Below are 22,335 nucleotides of genomic sequence, written 5' to 3'. Positions count from 1 at the left end.
GACCTTAGTGAGCCCAACTCTGGCACCCCAGATCAGGCCAGAGGGGTGATAGCGGGGGAAGACGATGCATTGTGAGCTCTCTGGGTAAGCGCAGATGCAGTCAACAGAACCCAGGGCCCAGGGAAGGACCAAGATAGATTACTGGAGGAGGCAAGCCTTCCCGAGACTTTCCCAATGTGCTGGGCCCCTCTCCCTGCGCCCCCATCCTGTGGTATCAGAAGGGCCTGTGCTGATACACGGAATTTAACTGTTAAACAATCACCACCCCAGCAGCACCAGCAGCATAGATCCTTGCACCCCAATCTCAGCTCCGAGCAGGTCGGAATCCTGGCCGAGGCTGTGCTGGGCCGACTGCAAGCGCCGCGTACCTGAAATGAGAGTGCGGTACCGCTGTGCTGTGATAAGGTTTAATGAGCATCTGAGCGGTCCCTACTTTTAGCAGACAGCGTCGGGGCGGAGGCCCCCGGCCCACTGCCCCTGGTCATCCCCATCCCGCAGCGGGATGGACTTTCTCATGTGCACACACAGCACCTCATCGATGTAGATGGTGTTCTCTTTGATCTGGATCTCCTCCTGCAGCGCGAGCTGTCGGCGGTTCAGCCCTTTCAGCTCCATCTGAGCTTGGGCTAATGTTTCCTTTAATCTGGGAGGAGAGGAAGAACATGAGGGAATCATTTATCACTCCACATTGCTTTTGCAGGGGGTGCGGGGGAATGTATTCGTGTGCTCCTTGCAGAAGCCAAATGGGTATGTCCTTCTCCCTGTCTCCTCCTTAAGACAGAGATTTCAGATTAGTGGCTACAGGCCAGATTCACAAGATAGACAACTCCATGACCTGCCAACATTTAAAATTGTGCATTTTACCTAAATATCTGGATTTGGACTTTAGAAAAATTCAAACATGGGTATCCATTTCCTGCATGGCAGCAATTGGCTGCAGTTAACAAGAAGCCCCTTGACTGTCCTCCAGAAAGGAATCCTCACATATTACAGACGCAAAAGTGCTCATGCTCAGCAGGCTTCCCCCACAATGGCATTGCCCAGCCCTGTTCACAATCCGGGTTCACATGGAACCCCAGTGGCCCTCCACCTCCCAGCCGCCAGCCTACCTTGCAACGTTGTGGGTGATCTCATTAACCTCCCTGATCAGCCTGTACTGGGCCATATCGCGACACAGCTCCACATTAGGCCGACATGTCCTGGTCCCCAGGCGTGTATGAGCCACCTTGGCAGGCCCTTCTTGGTCCAGGATGGCTTTTTCAAGAAATGCGATGTTTTTCTCCTGGGAAGCAATCTCTTCCATGACCTTACAGAAAGGATTGGAGAGGGTGAGACCAGGTTGTGCTCCTCAAAACTCAATAGCAGACACTCTTAGGAGGTCTGTTGGAATCATGTAAGCTAGGAAGAGGGGACCTCAGATTTCTACCCAAGCAGGGCCCCAGAATGAGTCTGATCTCCCTTCCCTATAGCAATGATTGCTGATGGGAAAGGCAACTCACCCAACCTTAGAACCTCGCAGATGGAGTGGGCATGACTGGCATTATTCTCGCATCTCCTTCCCAAATAATGGGAATTCCCTAGAGAATGCCCTCAGTAAAGGCTGGAGGCTGCCTGTTCACCTTGCTACTAAGTACCGTGTATCCTAAGCAGATAGCCTCTTATTTCCATCAATCCACCCACGAGCACCCATTCTGCTCCCTAGCAGCCTGAAGGGTGAGCAGTTCAATCAGTTCAAATCAGTTTTGCTGATTTCTTTGAAGGTGGCTTTGTGCACAGAAAATATTACTTAGACGTTACTTGGGTTTTTAGATTAATATTTAACTAGTTTAAATTTTTGTTTCTTTCTTAAGCTTAAAAAAAATCTTTACATCTTAGAATTTTCTAAACATACACAAAAGTAGCTGATATAATGAACCTCGGGTACTCATCAATTTAATCAATGATGGATATATGGCCAATCTTGTTTCATCTATAATCCCCTCTCTCCACCCCTGCCCATCAGCTTATTTCAAAGCAAATCTCAGATATTATATCATTCCAGTCTTAAATACTTGAGTATGTATTTCTAAGATATAAGGATGCTTTTATTGTCTTTTATCATAATGATAGTACCATTTTCTCCCTCTCACACACACACAGATTTCCCTGATTGTCCTATATTTTTTGTAAGAGTTGGTTTATTCCAATTAGAATGCAAATGAGGTCCACACATTGCATTTTGTTTTCTTCAGCCTTTTCTTAACATTTCTTAAGTTCAGTCCTCAAAGAGTATATTATTTTTAAATTTAGCAAATGTTAACAATCACTTTAAATTGACTTTGATTAATAGTTGCTCCAACTTCAAGCTTAGTTAAAATCCTTCAAACACTTATTTAAAGCAGCGTTTATAAATTTGATATATAACATATAGTTTTTATAAATTTGATATAAAACTGTTAAAAACTATTTGAGTCATCTTAGCAAACAAGGCTTTCTGCGGTTCTTAAAGACCTCGTTAATCTAGTAAAAATGATTACTCTTAAATTCTCAAATATTTTAACACTGTCTTCAAACTTAAAATTTCAACTAAAATCATAATTTCATTATAAATTTTGTTATGATTTTTTTAAAACAGGCCAAATTTTCTTAAATTTTGCAAATACTTAAAATATACTAAGTGCACAGATTCCTTAAAACAAAACTATTAATACTATGGGTTAGATCAGGAGCCAGCACACTGCAGCCGAGGGACCAAATGCAGTCTGGTTTGGTACAGACTGTTTTTGTACAGACTGAAATAAGAATGTTTTTTTAATTAATGGACTTTAGTTTTGTGTTTGTTTTAATCTTCACCTAAGGATATGTTTTTGTTTTTGTTTAGAGAGAGAGAGAGAGAGAAAGAGAGAAATATCAATCGGTTGCCTCCCGTACGGGGATCGAATCCACAACCTATGTATGTGCCCTGACTGGAAATAGAGTCTGCAACCTTTTGGTGTGCCGGACAATGCTCCAAACAACGAGCCACATGGCCAGGGGTATGGACTTTAGTTTTTAGAACAGTTTTAGACTTTCAGCAAAATGGAACAGGAAGTATAGAGTTCCCATATACCCTCTCTCCCCCAACACAGATTCCCCTGTTATGAGCATCTTCCATTAATGTGGTACATTTGTTACAAGTAAGGAACCAATATTGTATACATTATTATTATTAACTAAAGTTCATAGTTTACATTAGGGTTCAATCTTTGTATTGCACATTCTATGGATTTTAACAAATGTATGCCATGTATCCACCGTTACCGTATCATACAGAGTAGGTTTCATTGCCCTAACAAATCCCTGAGCTCCTCCTTTTCATCCCTCCTCCCCATCCCAACCCCCATCTGAAGCCCTGAGAACCACGGGCCTTTTTACTGTTTCCAGTGTCATGTAGTTGGCATCATACAGTATGATTCATGCGGTATGAATTTCAGATTGGCTTCTTTCACTTAGCGATACGCATGTAAGGTTTCTCCATGTCCTTTTGTGGCTTGATAGCTCATTTCTTTTTATCACTGAATAATATTCCATTGTATGGATGTAGCACAGTTTGTTTGCCCATTCATCTATCAAAGGACATCTGGTTGCTCCCAAGCTTTGGCAATTATGAATAAAGCTGCTCAACATTCATATGCAGATTTTTGTGCAGACATAATTTTTCAACACGTTTGGGTAAATACCACGGAGTGAGCTTGCTGAATCATACGCGTCTGTCTCGTTTTGTAAGAAACTGTCAAACTGTCTTCCAAAGTGGCTGCACCATTTTGCACGCCCACCAACGATGAGAGTGCCTACTGCTCCACATCCCCGCCAGCTTGGCATTGTCAGTGTTTTGGCCGTTCTGTGGGTGTGTAGTGGCATCTCGTTGTTTTAATTTGCAATCCCTGAGGACATAGGCTGTTGAGCATCTTTTCATATGCTTCATTACCATCTGTATATCTTCTCTGGGAAAGTGCCTGTTTCGATCTTTTGTCTGTTTTTCTGTTAGACTGTTTGTTTTCTTATTGTTGAGTTTCAAGAGTTCTTCCTCTATTTTGGATAACAGTGCTTTATCTGTGTCTTTTTAGTCTCCTTTTTTTTTTTAAAAAAAAGGGGGGGGGTACATTTTTTTTATTGTCTAAAGTTTTACATATGTCTCCTTTTTCCCCAATTGACCCTCCCCCCATTCCCACCCCGGGGCAAGCCCTCACTGCCCCAGTGTCTGTGTCCATTGGTTATGCTAATATGCATGCATACAAGTCCTTTGGTTGCTCTCTAAAGGGGGTTGGGGGGTTACATTTTTAAATAGCTGAAAAATCAAAAGAAAAATAATATTTCATGTCATCTTAAAATTTACGTAAAATTCAAATATTGGTGTCCATAATAATAAAGTTTTATTGGAGCACAGCCATGCTCATTCATCTGTATGGCTGCTTTTAAACTACAACGTCAGGGTTAAGAAGTTGCAATAGAATGTATGTTACACTCTCAGTGCTTTACACTGTTGTCCAGATGACACCGTTCTAACTTCAGCTTCCCAAGCGCTACGTGTATCACCAGGCAGTTTTTACCACCAGCACATACCCATCATGTCAACACAGGAAAACCGGGCTTCGTGCGGTGCACTTTTAAGGCCTAGTGACATGTAGATTTTGTTCCTTTGACAGAAAAGCACTGTGTTTACCATGCAATGACGCTCCAGCTGTGCTGAAAGAATACGGCATGCGTCATTACCAGACCGCGCACCATCATGATAGCCTCAACTCACAGGAAAGCAGTGATCAGAAAAATTAGACATTTAAAACAGAATATCTCATCACCGCAGAATCTCTTCGCAAAAATGAAAAGGAGGCTGCAATCAAAGTCAGGTTCCAAGCGTCTCGTTTGTCAGCCAAGCAAGGAAAGCCATTTACTGATAAATTAATTAAAACATGTTGGTTGCAGCTGAGGAAGGGTGTCCAGAGAACATACAGTTGTGTGTTAGTCTTTCTGCAAAAACAGCTGCTTGATGCGTTCAGGACCCTGGGAACAGCATCAACAGCCGATGGAAAAACAAGGCGCACCATGTGGGGTGGTCTCTTGCTCTTCGCCAGCTGGCAGGGGTCCTGATGCTGCTCGGTTGTTTATTCGAGGAATCAGTGCTGAGTTTGAAGGGACTGAAGGACCAGCCTCCACGAATGGTCACACGAAATAACTACAGGCAGGGACATTTCCAAAAAGTTGAGAAAACACTAATTCAACACCACCCGAGGTGGAATCTGCTAAGAAGTGCTGTAGCTGAGGATGGTACACATGTGTGTGGAGCAGAAATGGCTTAGTGGGTCATATTCACAGAAGTGGAGCAAATGTGAGCTCTTTACAGCTCTAATTATTCACTGTGTTATTCACCAGAAAGTACTTCGCAGAAAAGATCTGAATTCATCAAGTGTCATTGAACCAGTATCATCAGCAGTGGACTTCATTAGCTCTCATCATCAGTTCTGTGAATTTTTGCCAGAAATAGAAGCTGAATATCCTGACTTGCCATTCTCCTCAGCAATTGAATGGCTTACCTGGTATCAGTGGTGAAATTTTCTTGTGATTTATTTTGAGCTCAGGGCCATGACTGAAAGTTTTCTGAACAAGAACCACTCCCTTCCCCATGAAACTACTACTATAAAACACTGAATAGGGCCCTGGCTCTATGGTTAGAGTGTCGTCCCACACACCAAAGGGCCTCAGGTTCAATTCCCCGGTCAAGGGCACATACCCAGGTTTCAGATTTGATCCCTGGTCTGGGCTCATGCATGAGGCAACCGATCAGTGTTTCTCTCTCACTTGGATGTTTCTCTCTCCCCCTCCCTTCCTCTCTGGAATCAATTAAAAAAAAAAAAGTCCTTGGATGAGGATTTAAAAATAATAATCTATAATAATAAAAGCATAATATGCTAATTAGACCGGACGTCCTTCCTTCCAGACAAAGCCGAAGCAGGCGGGGGCCTAGGCAGAGGTGGCAGGGCCCCCCCCGCCATGGTGGCGGAGGGCCAGGGCCGGGGCCGGGGCCAAGGCCCTTGCACGAATTTCATGCATCGGGCCTCTAGTGAATAAATAAAACACAAATAGCTTTGCAAATTAATTTTTGCTGCAGACTTAGTAATAATATATCCTTTTTGTTGTTGTTGTTAATCCTCACCCAAGGATATTTTTCCATTAATCTTCAGACACAGTGGAAGAGAGGGGGAGAGACAGAGAGAGAGAAACACCGATGTGAGAGAGACACACCGATGTGAGAGAGACACACCGATGTGAGAAAGACACATCGATTGGTTGCTTCCCACATTGAGCCTGCCACCAAGGTACTTGCCCTTGACCAGAATCGAACCCAGGACACTTCAATCCATGGGCTGACACTCTACCCACTGAGCCAAACTAGCTAGGATGTAATAATATATCTCAATGAATCCCACATGCCATCACAAAGCAAGAGAGCACTCCCATGCAAAGCTTATACTGCGGTAACATCATTACAACAACTAACGTGGTTTGAATCAGAAGTCTTGCCAAGCTGTGCTGTCAAAAGTCAAAACAAGAAGCAAGACCTCCATTCCCACACAGATGTGCAGCAGATATATTTTCCAAGCGCCAGCAGTGGTGGTTGTTTGTTTGTTTCGGGGGGAGAGAAGGGGGGGCCCTCAAAACAAGTGCAAAGGAAATTTCCATATTTCAAAACCCACTTAATTGTGCAATTGAGGAGCTTCTACCTACCCTTCAACAGCAAGTGATTAATCCGAAATGTAATGACATGCTAACAGGCCAGTATCAGGAAAAGAAGCTAAACAGAATTCTATAAATGCCTTCCAAGCAATGAGTGTATCCAATTAAAATCATGTGCTCACAGATTGTTATCAGTACTTGGCAGTACTACTTAAATGAAAAGACATTTCCCAAGATGAAACATATAAAATCTCATTACAGAACAGCATTCACAGATGAACATTTGCAATAGATTTTGATAGGAAATATGGTCACAGTATAACCTTTGATTGCACTCTGGCATAAATAAATCCTGACAACCAGACTCTGGTTCCAGGAGGGTGAGGCATGAATGCGGCAAGAGGACAAGGCTTTGGGGTTGAGCAGGCCGGGGCTCTAGTTCCAGGCTGCCCGCAATGCACCTTGCCACCTGGGGTCCCTTCCACTCTCTGCATTTCACCATCAGTAAACTGCAAGAGTGGGGCCATGTTACAGGTGAGGCACGAGGCTCAGAGAGCTCGAGGGCTCGGCAGGCCTGTCACTCGGCTGGCCTATCACTGGACTGAATCTGGGCCCACATATCCAAACCTAGCACATGTTCCACTAGACTCAACTTCTCAGTGTCCCTGAGTTTATCCTGTGGGATGGTCATCTATGCTCAGGACGCAGGGGTCCTTGAGGTTAGGGGGGTATACTGGAGCGGGCTCACGTGGGCTCTGATGGTTAAGTATTCAGGAACTTTGCCAGACCATCGTTAAATGGGCAGCTGAAATCAACTGAGATGAAAGTATTTACACCATGGAGACCTACAAATTCAGCAAACTGGGGATTGATTTAATTTATTTAACTTCATCATCTTTTATTCCAACATAATATTCATTTTTTAATTTAAATTCTTTATTCTTTAAAGTATTACGTATGTCTCCTTTATCCCTCATTGACCTCTCCTTGGCCATTCCTCGCCCCCCTCCCCAGCACATGCCCATCACCACGCCTACTGTCTGTGTCCATGGGTTACAAACCGAGGACTTTATTTTTCTGAGATCCAGTTTCCCAGCACACCACTGGAAAACTGAGACGGACGACCAGCCAGAATCCCGAGTTGCAGCTGGGTTTGGAGAAATTGGGTGCGTTCAACTCATAGAACTTCAGGGTCATAAACGATGTCTGAGACCGTATAGTCCATCCCCATATTTCACATAAGGGGAAACTGAGGCCCCGAGGGAGGAGACAGCCTGTTCTTTGCAGTAATGAGTGGCAAAGGAGCCCAGAGTAGGTCCCAGTCCCACTCCAGTCCCAAAAACCCAAATCCTGCTGCTACGATGGAGAGATGTGAATGACCTTTACTCCTTAGTGAACCCAAGATCACAAGCGCAGAAGGCAGCAGCCTGGCCCAGAGGCCATTCCAGGTTTCCATGGGGAAACCTTCGCAGGTGCTCTTCCGTGTTCCCTGCAAGGAGCTCACCTTGGCCAAATGAACAGCCAGCTTGTCCCTGGCATCCTTGGTCTCCTTCAGCCCATTCTTCAATGCCGTGTCCACCACGTCACATTGCTTGCGCAGGTCGCTGGCCGTCTGGGACAGGACTCGGTCCACCAGGGACTTCAGCAAAAGGGAGTTGTTCCTCTGCTTGTCAGCCTTCTCCACGTTGGTGTTGGAGAAGTCCAGCCAGTCTTCCAGACTCACAGAGCTGAAACAGACCCAGGTATTCGTTCATAGAGGATCTGGGCTGGGAAGGGGGGCAGGGAGGGGACAAGCTCCTGGAACACCCCTGGAAGCTAACCCTACCTTTACCACCAAAAGCACCTAGAACAAGCATGTCAAACTCAAAGGCTAACACAGGCCAAACAAACAAGGTTTAAGTTTATGTGGGCTGCAAAAAAACAAAAGCTTCAATTTTCATAGAAACGTAGGTTTATTTAATATAGAGACATGCTGAATACAAAGGGCTGAAATAAATGAGTAATCGTTAACATAACATAATAGAACATTTTAATAAAAATCAATATTTTTTTCTTGAACATTAACTTACCAGACAACTAAATAACTGCACAAATTAATAAGCGTAATGCAAATAAACCTATTTTTCTTGTTCTCCAAAAGCAAAATATTTCCTTTTGCGCACACCAAACAAGTCAGTCCAACACTAATGATGTGGCAATCGGCTGCTAAAATATTCGCTGCCAGTATTAGTGGAGAGAAATGGTGCGCCTGCATGTAAGGCACGTAAGGAAAATGAATGCAACACGATTATAGTGATCAGTCATTAGCGAATGTTGTCATTCGTTATTAATAATTATGTATAACAGGATATTGTAAAAATTAAGTTATGAAACTTTTATTACAAAGTTTTTTACATACCATTATATTGGCTGGGCTGCAAAATATTCATTGTGGGCCACATGCAGCCCATGGTCCGCAAGTTTGACATGCTTGACCTAGAATGTTTCTTCATCTCCAGGCAGAGTGAACAGTGGTCTGTCAGTGGCAATAGATGTCACTTTGGGGAGACCTACCTACTCTATGCCAAGCAATGCGCTGGCATTTTACAGACATTATCTCATTTAATCCTCATGAGGGCCTAGTGAGCTAACTTTCATAACCCAATTTTACAGAGGAGGAAAACTGAGGCTCGGAAAGAGGGAGTAACTTGGTCAAGATCACACAGGTAGACAATTTGAGCATTGAAGTAAATAATAATAGCAACAGATTATAATACACTGAATAAAACAGGATACCATGAGTCCATACTGATATAAATAAATTGCTAGTTTGATAAGGAACTGCTTTATATAACAACACTGGTGAATCTCAAAATAATGTTGATTGGAAGAAAAGTGACAAAAATAGATAGTATATGATGCTATTTAATAATTGTAATGGCAGACAAACCTATTGGAAGTCAGGATGTAGTCATCTTTGGGGAAGAAAGGGGGGTATTGGCCAAGAAGGGACAGAATAGGGGTTTCTGGGTGGTGGTGATGTTTCTTTTCTTGTCCTGGTTGGTGGTTTCATGGGGGCTGTTCACTGTGATTAGCCTGCTGTTGGGATGATGCGCTCAGCCCTGCCTGCCTGCCTGCCTGCCTGCCAGCCTGCCCGAGCAGCACGGGGGGGCCACTAGGTAGCAGGGAGGAGCACAGCGTGCCCAGGCCAGCAGGCAGGGACCCACTCACTTTGGTTCAACCCTCACGACATTCTCCGAATATCTGATGTTTGGCGAGTTGTTGTTGAGGGAGAAGCAGATATCATCAATGGTCAGGGCCACAAACTTGTCTTTCAAATCCTTTTCGAGATAGTACTTTGCAGAGCGGTTCAGCCTGAAGGGAGAAGGCAAAGGTTTCTCGCTCTGGAAGGCCCAGATGGCACCTCCCAGTTTCTAGGGAGGCCCTGGAAAACGAAGCTACAGCTAAGTCTAGTATGGATGGTGGCACTTCCTCTCCCTTCCATCACTCAACCCCCGCCCTCCCCACACATACACCACGAGATGCCTGGTGACAAATTCACATAACCAAGCCTGGACTTCAACATCCTCCAGCTGTGACATTTCCTCATGTCACCACTGTGGCATACTCTTTGTGAGAGGTCCACGCTAGGAAAACACAGCTGGAGTGTCCTCCCTTTTCTAAGCAGGGCTGAAATCCGGCCCCAGCCCCACCCACCACCAGAGGGAGACTGGCAGGTATGCGAGGTTGTCCAGGCCTCGTTCTGAGTGTTCCCAAGCCTCCTCAGGCCATGGAAAGTGCTCGTGGGAGTACGGAACCCCATTCTTTCGGGGCCACGGAGCCCAGCCTTGGTGGGTGCCGCCTCTTCTAGGAACGCCCAGTGGAGATGTGGGAGTGGCCCCCAACAGCCATACCTGATCTGCTCGGTGGTCTCCTCCAGGGTGCGGGTCAGCAGGGCTATCACCCCCTGGATGGTCTCGTGCTCCTTTAGTAGCTCCTCCTCCACTTCATCATGCACCAGGTCGATGCCCACTCGCTGCTCCCTGCCCAGAGAAAGGGGCAGGTCACCCAACGTGTGGAGGGAGGCAACTCGATACTGCTAATATCTGGACATTTAAAACCATCTGGACAGCTGGTTGGAGGAGCACCCACTCTGGATGGATGGCCTGGTTGGGGATATACACTAGTTGGGTCTTTGTGCCTTGAAACAAATCCAAAACGCAATGAAGAAAAATTGATTGATGGCTGGTCACTGGTCTGAAAATGCCAGATGGACATTTCTCCTCGATTTGGACATCAGTTCTGAAGCCTTGTCCATCTTATATTTAATGGAAACATTTCTTTTGGCTTAGAATTTCAAAGACATATGTTTCCTGCCTTGATCCTAGTTCCATTTTTTGACCAGGACTTGAATCCAGAAAGGTGCTTTATAATAATAATAGCAACATTAGTATTACCCCCACCACTGAGCATTGCTATGTGACAGGCATTGTGCTGAGCATTTCATGAGAATGTTCTCAGTGAGCCTTTCAAGCACCGGTGAGGAAACTGAGTTTCAGAGAGGTTAAGCCCAGGGCACAGAACTGGGCAGGATGCATGCTTTTTTTTTTAATGTCTGAGATTTTGTTTCTTTTTATTTTATTTTATTTTTTTATTTCAGAGAGGAAGGAAGAGGGAGAGAGAAACAGAAATATCAATGATGAGAGAGTCATTGATCAACTGTCTCTTGCACACCTCCTACTGGGAATCAAGTCCACAACCCAGGCATGTGCCCTGACAGGGAATTGAACCGTGACCTCCTGGTTCATAGGTCGACACCTCAACCACAAAGCCACACCAGCCAGGCATGACGCATGCTTTTAATCACTGTGCTGTAACTCCCAAAACTGACCAGTCACTGCCTAATATTTTGTTCTTTTCTACCTTGCATGATAGTGCATGGGAGGCACGTAGTAGCATCTACTCAATCAACTTAGCAACATCTACATTCTATCACCCTCAGGTGTAGACTTGAGCTGACTGGATGTTGGCTTCTTTAATGGTGATTTTCCCTTTGCTTCACAAACTCTCTAAGTCTGGCTGGGGAGAGTGCTGCCTAGTTGGTGCAGAGGGTCCTGGCTACGCTCACTGAGGGAGGGCTTTCCAGGAAGAGGGAACAGTGTAGACAGAGCCATGGTGTGTTAGGAAACTGGGAGTCGCTCCACACACCTAAGCACATCCCGCTGTTGGGGATGAGGTGTGGGCCTGGAGGTCACTGTGGGCCCAATCATGATGAACCCTGTGTTTGCTCAGCTAAGAAGTTTGAACTTGATCTTGAAGGTACTAGGGTATGGGGTTGCAATTATTTAAAAAATGTTATTGCATGAGGGTGACCTATAAAAATCTGCATTCAGAAAAGTTCACTCAAAAGCCAGAGTAGCCCGGCCAGCATGGTTCAGTAGTTGAGCATCAACCTGTGAACCAGGAGGTCATGGTTCGATTCCTTGTCAGGGCATATGCCTGGGTTGCAGGCTCAATCCCCAGTAGGGGGTGAGCAGGAGGCAGCCAATCCATGATTCTCTCTCATCATTGATGTTTCTATCTCTCACTCCCTTCTCCCTTCCTCTCTGAAGTCAATAAAAATATATTAAAAAAGAAAAGCCTGGGTGGAGGATGTGCTGGATTGGAGGGAACTAAGCTGGTGGAAAGAAGACCTGTGATGGCATACCATCTAGCACTGTGACAGGGACAGGTCTAGAAATGACCATTAGCCTGGAGTAGAAATAATCGTCCACTCACAGGACTTAGAGGGAAAAAATTAGAAGAGAAATCTATGCTTGCACAGTGCTCTCTAGACACAGTACTTCTGTATGACTCTGTGTATGGGAGTAGACTTCTTGTCCTCTGGTAACTGTAGTACTTGCTCTGCATACCTGAAATAAAGACACCATTTCCTAGTTTCTTGTGATGTGACCATGTGACTAAGTCCTGGTCAACAAGATGCAAGTAGAAACGATGAATGCCAAACCCTAATTATTCCTACTTGCTGGAATGTAGGCACAATGGTTGGAGCTCCAGCTGCCATCTTGAATCACCAGGTAACCTTGGGAGTGGAAGCTATGTGCAGTGGAGCAACAAAATAGGGAAAGCCTGGCCCAGCTGGTGTGGCTCAGTGGTTGAGCATCGACCCATGCACCAAGAGGACACCAGTTTGATTCCAGTCAGGACACATGGCTGGGTTGCAGGCGGATCCCCAGGGGGGTGTACAAGAGGCAGCCAATCGATGTTCTCTCTCATCAATGTTTCTCTTTCTCTCTCTCTCTCTCTCTCTCTCTCTCTCTCTCTCTCTCTCTCTCTCTCTCTTCCTTCCTCTCTCTCTAAAATCAATTTAAAAAAAAACATTTAAAAAAAGAGAGAGAGAAAGCTTGGAGCCCTGACACTGTGGCACACCATGCCAACCCTGACCTAGCTCCAGTCTCCTTAAATGGGAGAAAAGAAGAAACGATCTTATTTCAGTTCAGTGTTATTTTGCGGTTTTCTGATTACCCACAGCCAAACCCAGTCCTAACTTATATTTAAGTTAGTCAAGGGCAGAGTTTAGACAAGAACCCAGTCTAGTGCTGCGTCCACTGCCCGGCACCACGGGGATGCCGAGATAATTTCAGGCTCTAAAAGAACACATGCTCATTTGCCTCATTCTAACCCACCACCCAGCACAGTCAGCTCTCACTGCCCAGCATTTCATTTCTCAGAACAGATGATTCGCTGGAGGCACCTTCCCTCCTACCTGTACTCCAGGCACCTCTGAGTGATGTGCAAGGGCTCTTTCAAGCTCTCCAGGGCTTTCCGCAATCTGGTCTGATATGCGAGTAGATCTTCGGTCGCATACACAAGCTGCTCAAGTTTGTCATCTAACTCCTTCTTCCAGAATCTGACTTCCTCAAGTCTCTGTTCTGAAGCACACAGAGAAGTTACAGCAGGATTAATCTACTCCCAATGCAGCCAACTTTTGGATTAGAAACTTTAAGACTCTTGCAAAACTACCTGAGATTTTCTTTTCCTCTTAGAACTTCTTAGGGAGGGAGGGAAAGAAAATACTTCTTACATTCAACATCAAATTAATCCAAAGATCATTCTACACTCATTGACTCTAAGTCTTCAATGTCCACTGTTTTTAAATAACTTAATTTTATCAAACATATAAATGTATTTTGCTTGAAAAGTCAAGTAGTATTACAAGTATTACAAATCTCTTACTGATCCCTATCCACTCCCACTTTCTAGAAGCAACCACTAAACACTTTTAGTATTTCTTCTGCCATTTGCTTACACTGCTGTGTATTCATTATCAGTTTGAATATCATCTACTGATTTCCTATGATGAAGGTAAGAATTTATTTGCTCTTATATAACTTTCACAAGATACTTCTGCTCCTTCCATCTTCCCAATATAGTTGTATCACCATCTTGTTAAGTAATAAAGTAATGCTTGTTGGTATTGTTGTAAATATCTAAATGTCATATACACCTGAATCACATAGTATACTATGATAAATTTCTTTCCTTGTACAACTTTTTGGTTTTTTGGAGGTGTTAATAATTATATTTTTGCTTTATTTTTCTATATATTTATTACTAATTTTTCTTCAAACTTTCTAACAAAACTATAGCAGTGCCCCTTATCTGCAGTTTTACTTCTATGGTTTTAGTTACCTGTGGTCAACTGAGGCCTGAAAATAAATGGAAAAAAAAAAACAGAAAAAAATCATTCATAAGGTTTAAATTGCACACCATTCTGAAATCTCACCTTCTCGCTCTGTCTCACCTGGGATGAGAATCACCCTTTGTCCAGTGTATCCACACTGTATACACTGCACTACGGTTAGCCACTTAGTAACCATCCTGTTTATCAGATTGACTGTTGTGGTACCACAGTGCTTGTGTTCAAGTTTCCCTTGTTTTACTCAATAATGGCCCCAACACGCAAGAGTAGTGATTCTGGCAATTAGGATATGCCAAAGAGACACCATAAAGTGCTTCCTTCAGTGAAAAGATATATATTGTATTATGTATGTATGTATGTATGTATGTATGTATGTATGTATAGGGGAAAACATCCTATATAATAAAAGAATAGTATGCAAATTGTCCCCTCCACCGGGAGTTCGACCAGGGGGTAGGGCTGGCCGGGGGAAGGGAGGGAGTACCTGGCCGGCAGCTGGCAGCTGCTAGGGACCCTACCAGTGTATGAATTTCGTGCACTGGGCCTCTAGTCGGATATATAAGGTTGGGTACTATCCACAGTTTTAGGCATCGAATGGGGGTCTAGGAACATATCCCCCATGGGTAAGGAGGGACTACTGTATAAATACCCAACAAGTAACCTATTGATTTTGTTTCTTTGCTAGAGACCTTTCTCCAGGAGTGCTTTCTCCTCCGGCTCCAATCTCTAGTTGGATGTTGTGGCTATCACCCTGTGACTTTGCTTCGCCATCATTCTAGGAATTCCCTTCACTATCTCATGTGTTGGAGTCCTTTCTCCTGGATTTCATTTATTCCTTTTTCTTTTTTAAAAATCCTCACTCAAGGAGTCAGGATATTTTTTCCATTGATTTTTTTAGAGAGATTGGAAGGGAGTGGGGGGAGGAGGGAGAGAAGAGAGAGAGATCATTGTGAGAGAAACACATCATTTGGTTGCCTCCTGCACACACCCCAACTGGGGGGCAGGGTTTGAACCTGCAACCCAGATACATGCTCTTAACCAAAATTGAACTTGAGACCCCTCGGGTGTGCACTGAGCCACGCCAACCAGGGCCTTTCTTTTTCTTGCTTTCCTTCTTCAATGTGTTGAAACACATCTTTCAATAACTTTCTACGAAATGGATACATGTGAGGTAAAATTTTTGAAACCTTGGAATTCTTGAATGCCTTTATTCTACCTCATCCATCATCTATACTAAAAAAAGGGTAATATGCTAATTAGACCAGGAGACCTTCCAGATGTCTTTCCGGACAAAGCCATGGTGGCAGGGCTGAGGCAGAGGCAGTTAGGGGCAATCAGGCCAGGAGAGGAGGGCAGTTGGAGGAGAGCAGGCTGACAGTGGGGGGCAGTTGGGAGCTATCAGGCCGGCAGGGAGGGGCAGTTGGGGGCAAGCAGGCTGGCAGGAGGGGCAGTTGGGGGTGATCAGGCTAGCAAAGGTGGCAGTTGGGGACAAGCAGGCTGGCAGGGGGGGCAGTTGGGGGCGAGCAGGCTGGCAGGGGGGGCAGTTGGGGTGATCAGGCTGGCAGGGGGGCAGTTGGGGGCAATCAGGCCAGCAAGGGGGGGCAGTTGGGGGCGAGAAGGCTGGCAGGCAGAATGGTTAGGGGTGATCAGGCAGATGAGTGGTTAGGAGCCAGCAGTCCCAGATTGCGAGAGGGATGTCCGACTGCCGGTTTAGGCCCAATCCCTGTGGGGTCCCAGATTGGAGAGGGTGAAGGCCGGGCTGCGGGACACAACCCCCCGCCCTGTGCACGAATTTCATGCACCAGGCCACTAGTTTGATTATATTTGGCTTTAGGTAGATATATAGGTTTAAATAATTTTCATTTAGAATTTTGATGGTATTGCTTCATTTTTTAGTTTCTAAAGTTTCTGATGCCATTCTGATTTGGGATCCTTTGTATGTGACTTGAAAAGCTTTTAGAAATTTCTTTTCTATTTTCCTAGTGTCAATCTTATTCAATTATTATGCCACATACTAGACATGCCCTTTTAATCTGAAAACCTAGATCTTTTGGCTCTAGGAAATGTTCTTGTATTCTCTCATGGACGATTTCTTCTTCTCCATCTTCTCTGTGCTCTTTCTGGAACTCCTACTAGCCTTCTGCTTAGGGAAGGAGAGTCAGAGTGGGGAGGGACTCTCTACAAAGACTTGCAACCAATCTTGTTTCCAGCTCTATTTTGAATCTCCAGCTTCAACGGTCATTGGATGCTTCCAGTTTTGAGCATTTCAAGGTTTCTGCAGCATAAATCTGTAGCATGAATCAGCTAGCTTCTCATTGTCCTCTACCTATCTAGGCTTTCTACAGTCCCTAAGTGTGTGTGTGTGTTACCACTTGATCTTTTGCTTTCTAGTTTCCAAAATCTTCATCATTTGTCTAGTGTTGCTACCCTTGCCCCCATCTCATCTTTGAGGCATACTTTTCATTAATCCTTTACTACTACTTTGTTGGAATTTTAAAAGGAAAGGAAGACTAATGCACGTGTTCCATCCACCATGTAAAGTGAAGTCTCCCCACTCACACTTTACAACTGACCTCTACCCTCACCCCTTGCATCTTCCACCACCCTATTGGACCTGCTATCTCAAAGGTCACCAATATTCTTCAAGCCACCAGTTCCGATTCATTTGTGTTCAGCTCACAGCCACTTTGACATTTGTACGACCACTAGTGTTGATGAGCACACGGATAGTTTCTAGTTTGGGACTATTCCAAGGAGCACTGCTTTGAACATTGCAGCATGTATCTTTCATAAACACATGTTAGAATCTGTATTCGGTATATACCTAAAAGTGCCATATCTAGGTCAAAGTATGCAATATGTTCAGCTTTCCAAAGCAGTTATACTTCCAGTGTTCACAGTATAAATTTTCCAATTTATGCTTCCTCCAGTAGGGTACTAGAGTTCCAGTTGCTCCACATCCTCTCCAATACTTACTATTTTTCTTTTTCTTTTTCTTTTTTTTTTAATATATTTTTGTTGATTTCAGAGAGGGAGAGGGAGAAAGAGATAGAAACATCAGTGATGAGAGAGAACCACTGACCGGCTGCCTTCTGCACTCCCTCCCCAACTGGGGACTGAGCCTACAACCTGGGCATGTGCCCTTGACTGAAATCGAACCCGGGACCCTTCAGTCCGCAGGCCAACACTCTATCCACTGAGCCAAACCGGCTAGGGCAGTATTTTTCTTTTTCTTTTTTCCCCTCTCTTATTTAACAACTTCTCCTTCCCTTCCCCCTCCTGGTCCTCCTTTTTCATTTTAGCCATTCTGGTAGGTATGTAATGGCATCTCAACTGTGATTTTAATCTGTTTATCCCTGATGACTAATGAAGTTAGAGCACCTCTTCATATGTTCATTGGCTGTTTAGATTTCCTCACTTGTAAGGTGTCTGTTAAGGTTTTCCCTATTTTTCTATTGTGTTGTTTGCCTTTTTCTTCTTTATCTTTAAAAGTTCCTTATATGTTCTAACTACAAATTCTAACATCTAACATTATTGATCTGAAGCAGCTTTGGTTTATTGGAGGTTGAAAAACTAACTACCCTTAACCCATGTTTTCTTCATAGGTGTTTTTGTTCATTCTGCCCAGTGTTATAAATGCATTAAATTCATTGCCAACATTTTAAAAGTGGGTAAAATTTCTGCTTTCCAGATTTTCTTTTTAAAAAATCAGACAAAAAAACTGGCAATACCAAGCTCATAATCTTGCTTGGAAAAAAGACTGTTTAAAATTTAGTAGCTGATTCCTTAGATGGAGCACATGTCCTCCAGGTAACCACCATCCCTTCCACTCCCTATTACCTTAGAGCAGTGGTTCTCAACCTTTCTAATGCCGCGACCCTTTAATACAGTTCCTCATGTTGTGGTGACCCCCAACCATAAAATTATTTTCGTTGCTACTTCATAACTGTAATTTTGCTACTGTTAATGAATCGTAATGTAAATATCTGTGTTTTCCGATGGTCTTAGGCGACCCTGCTATCGGTTCTCAACCTGTGGGTCACGACCCACAGGTTGAGAACCGCTGCTGTACAGCCTAAGACCATCAGAAAACACAGATATTTACATTACGATTCATTAACAGTAGCAAAATTACAGTTATGAAGTAGCAACGAAAATAATTTTATGGTTGGGGGTCACCACAACATGAGGAACTGTAAAGGGTCGCGGCATTAGAAAGGTTGAGAACCACTGCCTTAGAGGGTCTTAGTCAATCCCTAGGTCTTATTCTACCTGCCCAATCCTTATAGACACTTGAGTTTGTGACCTCTGGTTTATTATTTTTTGACATTTGGGAAATTTTACTTATTCTTGTTTTATTTAAGAGCAGTGCCCTTATAGTGTTTAAAAATGGAATTCCCAAGAGAAAATTACTCTTCATTTAAGAATCAGCTCAAATGTTTCTCTAGAAAATCTTTCTCAAGTCTCTTTACTTCTATACCCCTTACCCCAGCACCTATCTGGTTATATTCTGGTTATTAATATTTGCATCTTTCTCCTCCTTAAGCCAGGAGCCCTTAAAAAGTAGAGACTCTGATTACCATGTGATATTCCCGGTCTTAGTCCAGAGATGCTCTAAGATGCTCAACTACTGTGTATGGAATGAATAAATCATAGATGATGGATGGCTGAAAATCAGACTGGGTTACTATGCTGTCTTGGGGCAGTGAACGTAGACGTAGAACCTAGAGCAGGGGTGGGCAAACTTTTTGACTCGAGGGCCACAATGGGTTCTTAAACTGGACCGGAGGGCCGGAACAAAAGCATGGATGGAGTGTTTGTGTGAACTAATATAAATTCAAAGTAAAGGAGTGGAGGGGAGAGCAAGAGAACCGGATAGAACAGCCGGATCCAGCCCGCGGGCCGTAGTTTGCCCAAGGCTGAGAATACACATGTTTTTCCCTAAGACTTCTGAACGTGGAATGCAAATGACAGTCTAGCTAAACCTGAACAGTTTCATCAAAACATGTTCACAAGTACACCAAGTGCATTGTCTTACCTAGCTTCTTGTTCACATCGCTTTGAGATTTTCTCGTGGACTTGTCGATTTCATCCACAAGCCTCTGGCTTTCTGCCACCAGGCGTTCAGACCGGGACCTTTCAGCCTCTGCTTTGTGGTACTGGTTCTTGTTAGCAAGGTGCCACTCGGAGGGCAGGAACTTAGGTGGAGGTTGGAGTAGTTTGGCCATTTGACCAAAGGCAGACTTCTTTTAGATTAAGTTAAAATCCCGGAAAGAAAAAGGAATTTCACCTTTTTTAAATGTCCATTTTTTATGTGATATACATACCAAAAAGTGCATAAATCATAATCTGTACACAGAATGAACACGTCTGTGTAGCCAGCACCCAGATCAAGAAATAAGCATTGCCAGAACCTCATCCCTCTTTCTAGTCACTATTCTCCACCCCACCTCCACAGGGTAACCACTATCCTGACTTTTAACACTATAAATTAGTTTTATTGTTTTTGAACTTCATATAAATGGAATCATACAGTATGTACTCTTTTGTATCTGACCTCTTTTACTCAACATTATGTATTCATCCACATTGTTCATATAGTTGTAGTTGGTTCATTCTCATTGCTGTGTAGTATACCATTGTATAAATATACCAAAATGTATCTGTCTTTTCTACTGTTTATGAGTACTTGGGCTGTTTCCCGTTTGGGGCCTATCATGAGAATGCTATAAAGATTCTCCTACCTGTCTTTTGGTGAACACATTCATGTATTTTTATGACTTATTAGAATGGGGAGTGTTCAATTTTACTAGATACTGACAAACAGATGAACCCAGACATGTTTCTTTAAAAATGAATACATACGATTATCTGTAAACTAGCAACTGGGTATTGAGCCTATTTAGCAGATAAAAGAATCTAAAAACTTCCCAGGACATAGAAAAGAAGAGAACAGTAAGGAGAACACCTGAGAAGGCAGCAGGCTGAGGCCCACAGCAACCGAAAGACTAAAATCCCACCCCCTCCCCAAACCCCACACAGCTCTGATTGGCTGTGAGAACTGTCTTCCTCAAACCTGCCCCACCGCAACCCCACCCAAAAATCTGAGCGCCTGCCCTTAGGGGTGTCTGGATCACTGAAGCCCTTCAAACATGCAAGGATGGAACCTGGTCAGATCTTGACCAGGCTGAGCACCCCAGGAGACTCAGCCTCGACAGACAGCATGGAGTCTCCCCATTTCTTTCTAGTCCAGTCCCTCTTACAGTCTCTCCCAAATTTGTCTGAGCATGGCGCTCAAACTTAACACAAGACTCCTAAATAAATCTGAGAAGCCTCGGAAGAAATCGAAATTAGACCTAAATAAGGGCTGAACCCAGCAGGCATAAGACTTTGAGTGGGGCTGAGGGCTGCAAGGGTTGATGGGGTGGGGCCGGGATGTACTTACCTCAGCGCCAGGAAGAACAACTACACCAGCTCTGAATGAGAGCCTCCTAATCCCAACTGGAGTTCCCCCCTCTCACAGAAGAGGAAGGTAAACAACGAAGTCTCCATGGCAACCGGTGACGCGTGTCCCCGGGCAAAGGGGGCGGGGTCCGGCGCGAAGCACCTTCTCCGGAAGGCTCAGCGCAGGCGCGAATTCTACAGTCCTCAGCGCAGGAAATACAGGATTGTGGCCTGGGAGCCGTAGAGCCAGATGCTCGGCCATCTCAACTTCTCACAAAGACGTGGGACACCAAGCAGGGGAGACCCACTAGCTATAGCCTGGCCGCGGGCTGGGTTATCTCGGGCCGCGCTGCTTCCGCTGGGTTTCAGACTCCCCACGTGTACAGCGAGGTCGGGCTGGACGATGCCTTAAGGTGTTCGCAGGCAGGCCCAGGTCCACTAAGCCACAGAGCCGGCGCTGCTGGGAAGAGACGTGAGAGATTTCTAGGGTTCTCACAACCAGGAGGGGTAAAGGGGTTGGAGGTGGAAGAAGATGCCGGGACCCAGGGCCTGAGCCTGGTGGCTGTGTCCAACCCAGGGTGGTGGCCGGACCCAGAGCTGAGATCGGAGCTCCCAAGCTAACAGCACAGTATTCAGAATATGTGCTTTCTGGCTGTCGTATTAGTAAAGTACTAACGAGTAAAAACACAGTGGGGAGAATGTGGATTGGGAATGCTTACCTAGGTCCTCGTCCACACAGAAAGTAGGTATTCAAATCTCCCGCGCACTTCACCACCCTTACACCAGCCAATCGAAGGCAGCGTCCCTCCGAAGTCAACCAATCAGAGGAGGTCTTGCCTCTCAAAGCCTGCCCCCTACTTCTCGCAGGCTGTTAGGAAAGTCCTGGAGTATCGCAAAGCTTCATGAATATTGCACACGATGCCTGTCCAATAGCGTGAGGAGCATCTACTTACTGAGCGCCGGTAGGCTGGCTCCCACTAGAACCCTAGCGGGGGAGTACCCAGCCCTGGCTCTGATGTCGGGGTTCAGGACTCTGTGCCCGGTTTCCCATCATGGGAAGACAAGAGCATGGGAACCAGCACTGATTTAGCACGGACACCTAAAGAAGGTGGTCCTGCTCCCGCCTGGGCGGGGCGGGGCAGGCGGGCGGGCTCGGTCAGTGGTCAGAGCGCGGTCAGCAGACTTGCAGGGAGGTGCTCAGTGAGGGGGTGATGTGCTGGGGGCGGGGAATGAGGGGAGACTTCCTCTACTTAGTCTTAGGCCAGTGGTCTGCAAACTCGTTAGTCAACAGAGCCAAATATCAGCAGTACAACGATTGAAATTTCCTTTGAGAGCCAAATTTTTTAAACTTAAACTTCTTCTGACGCCACTTCTTCAAAATAGACTCGCTCAGGCCGTGGTATTTTGTGGAAGAGCCACACTCAAGGGGCCAAAGAGCCGCATGTGGCTCCCGAGCCGCAGTTTGCCAACCACGGTCTTAGGCGATTAGCAGCGGTGGCGGCCGCCAGCCGTGAATGGTC

At 44.8% G+C, this 22,335-nt stretch overlaps 1 protein-coding gene across 2 annotated transcripts; it reads right to left on the bottom strand.

Annotated features, from left to right (window-relative positions):
- Nucleotides 1-392: 392 nt before the first annotated feature.
- On the bottom strand, nt 393-21,777 carry TEKT1 (tektin 1). Of its 2 annotated transcripts, XM_080679671.1 has the most exons (8): nt 20,817-21,777; nt 19,410-19,617; nt 13,436-13,601; nt 10,584-10,712; nt 9,901-10,044; nt 8,195-8,417; nt 1,110-1,306; nt 393-643 (listed from the first exon to the last, which is right to left on the bottom strand). In XM_080679671.1, exons 2-8 carry the CDS (start codon nt 19,597-19,599, stop codon nt 436-438), a joined length of 1,257 nt encoding a protein of 418 aa, XP_080535797.1. In that variant the 5' UTR covers nt 19,600-19,617; nt 20,817-21,777; the 3' UTR covers nt 393-435. The 2 variants fall into 2 exon arrangements, with proteins under 2 accessions (XP_080535797.1, XP_080535798.1); XM_080679672.1 differs by lacking the exon at nt 9,901-10,044 and having other exon boundaries at nt 395-643; nt 20,817-20,884.
- Nucleotides 21,778-22,335: the final 558 nt, after the last annotated feature.

Source organism: Plecotus auritus, assembly GCF_963455305.1.
Source record: "Plecotus auritus genome assembly, chromosome: 7".
Lineage (NCBI taxonomy): Eukaryota > Metazoa > Chordata > Mammalia > Chiroptera > Vespertilionidae > Plecotus > Plecotus auritus.
This window is presented reverse-complemented; position numbering and strand designations above follow the sequence as displayed.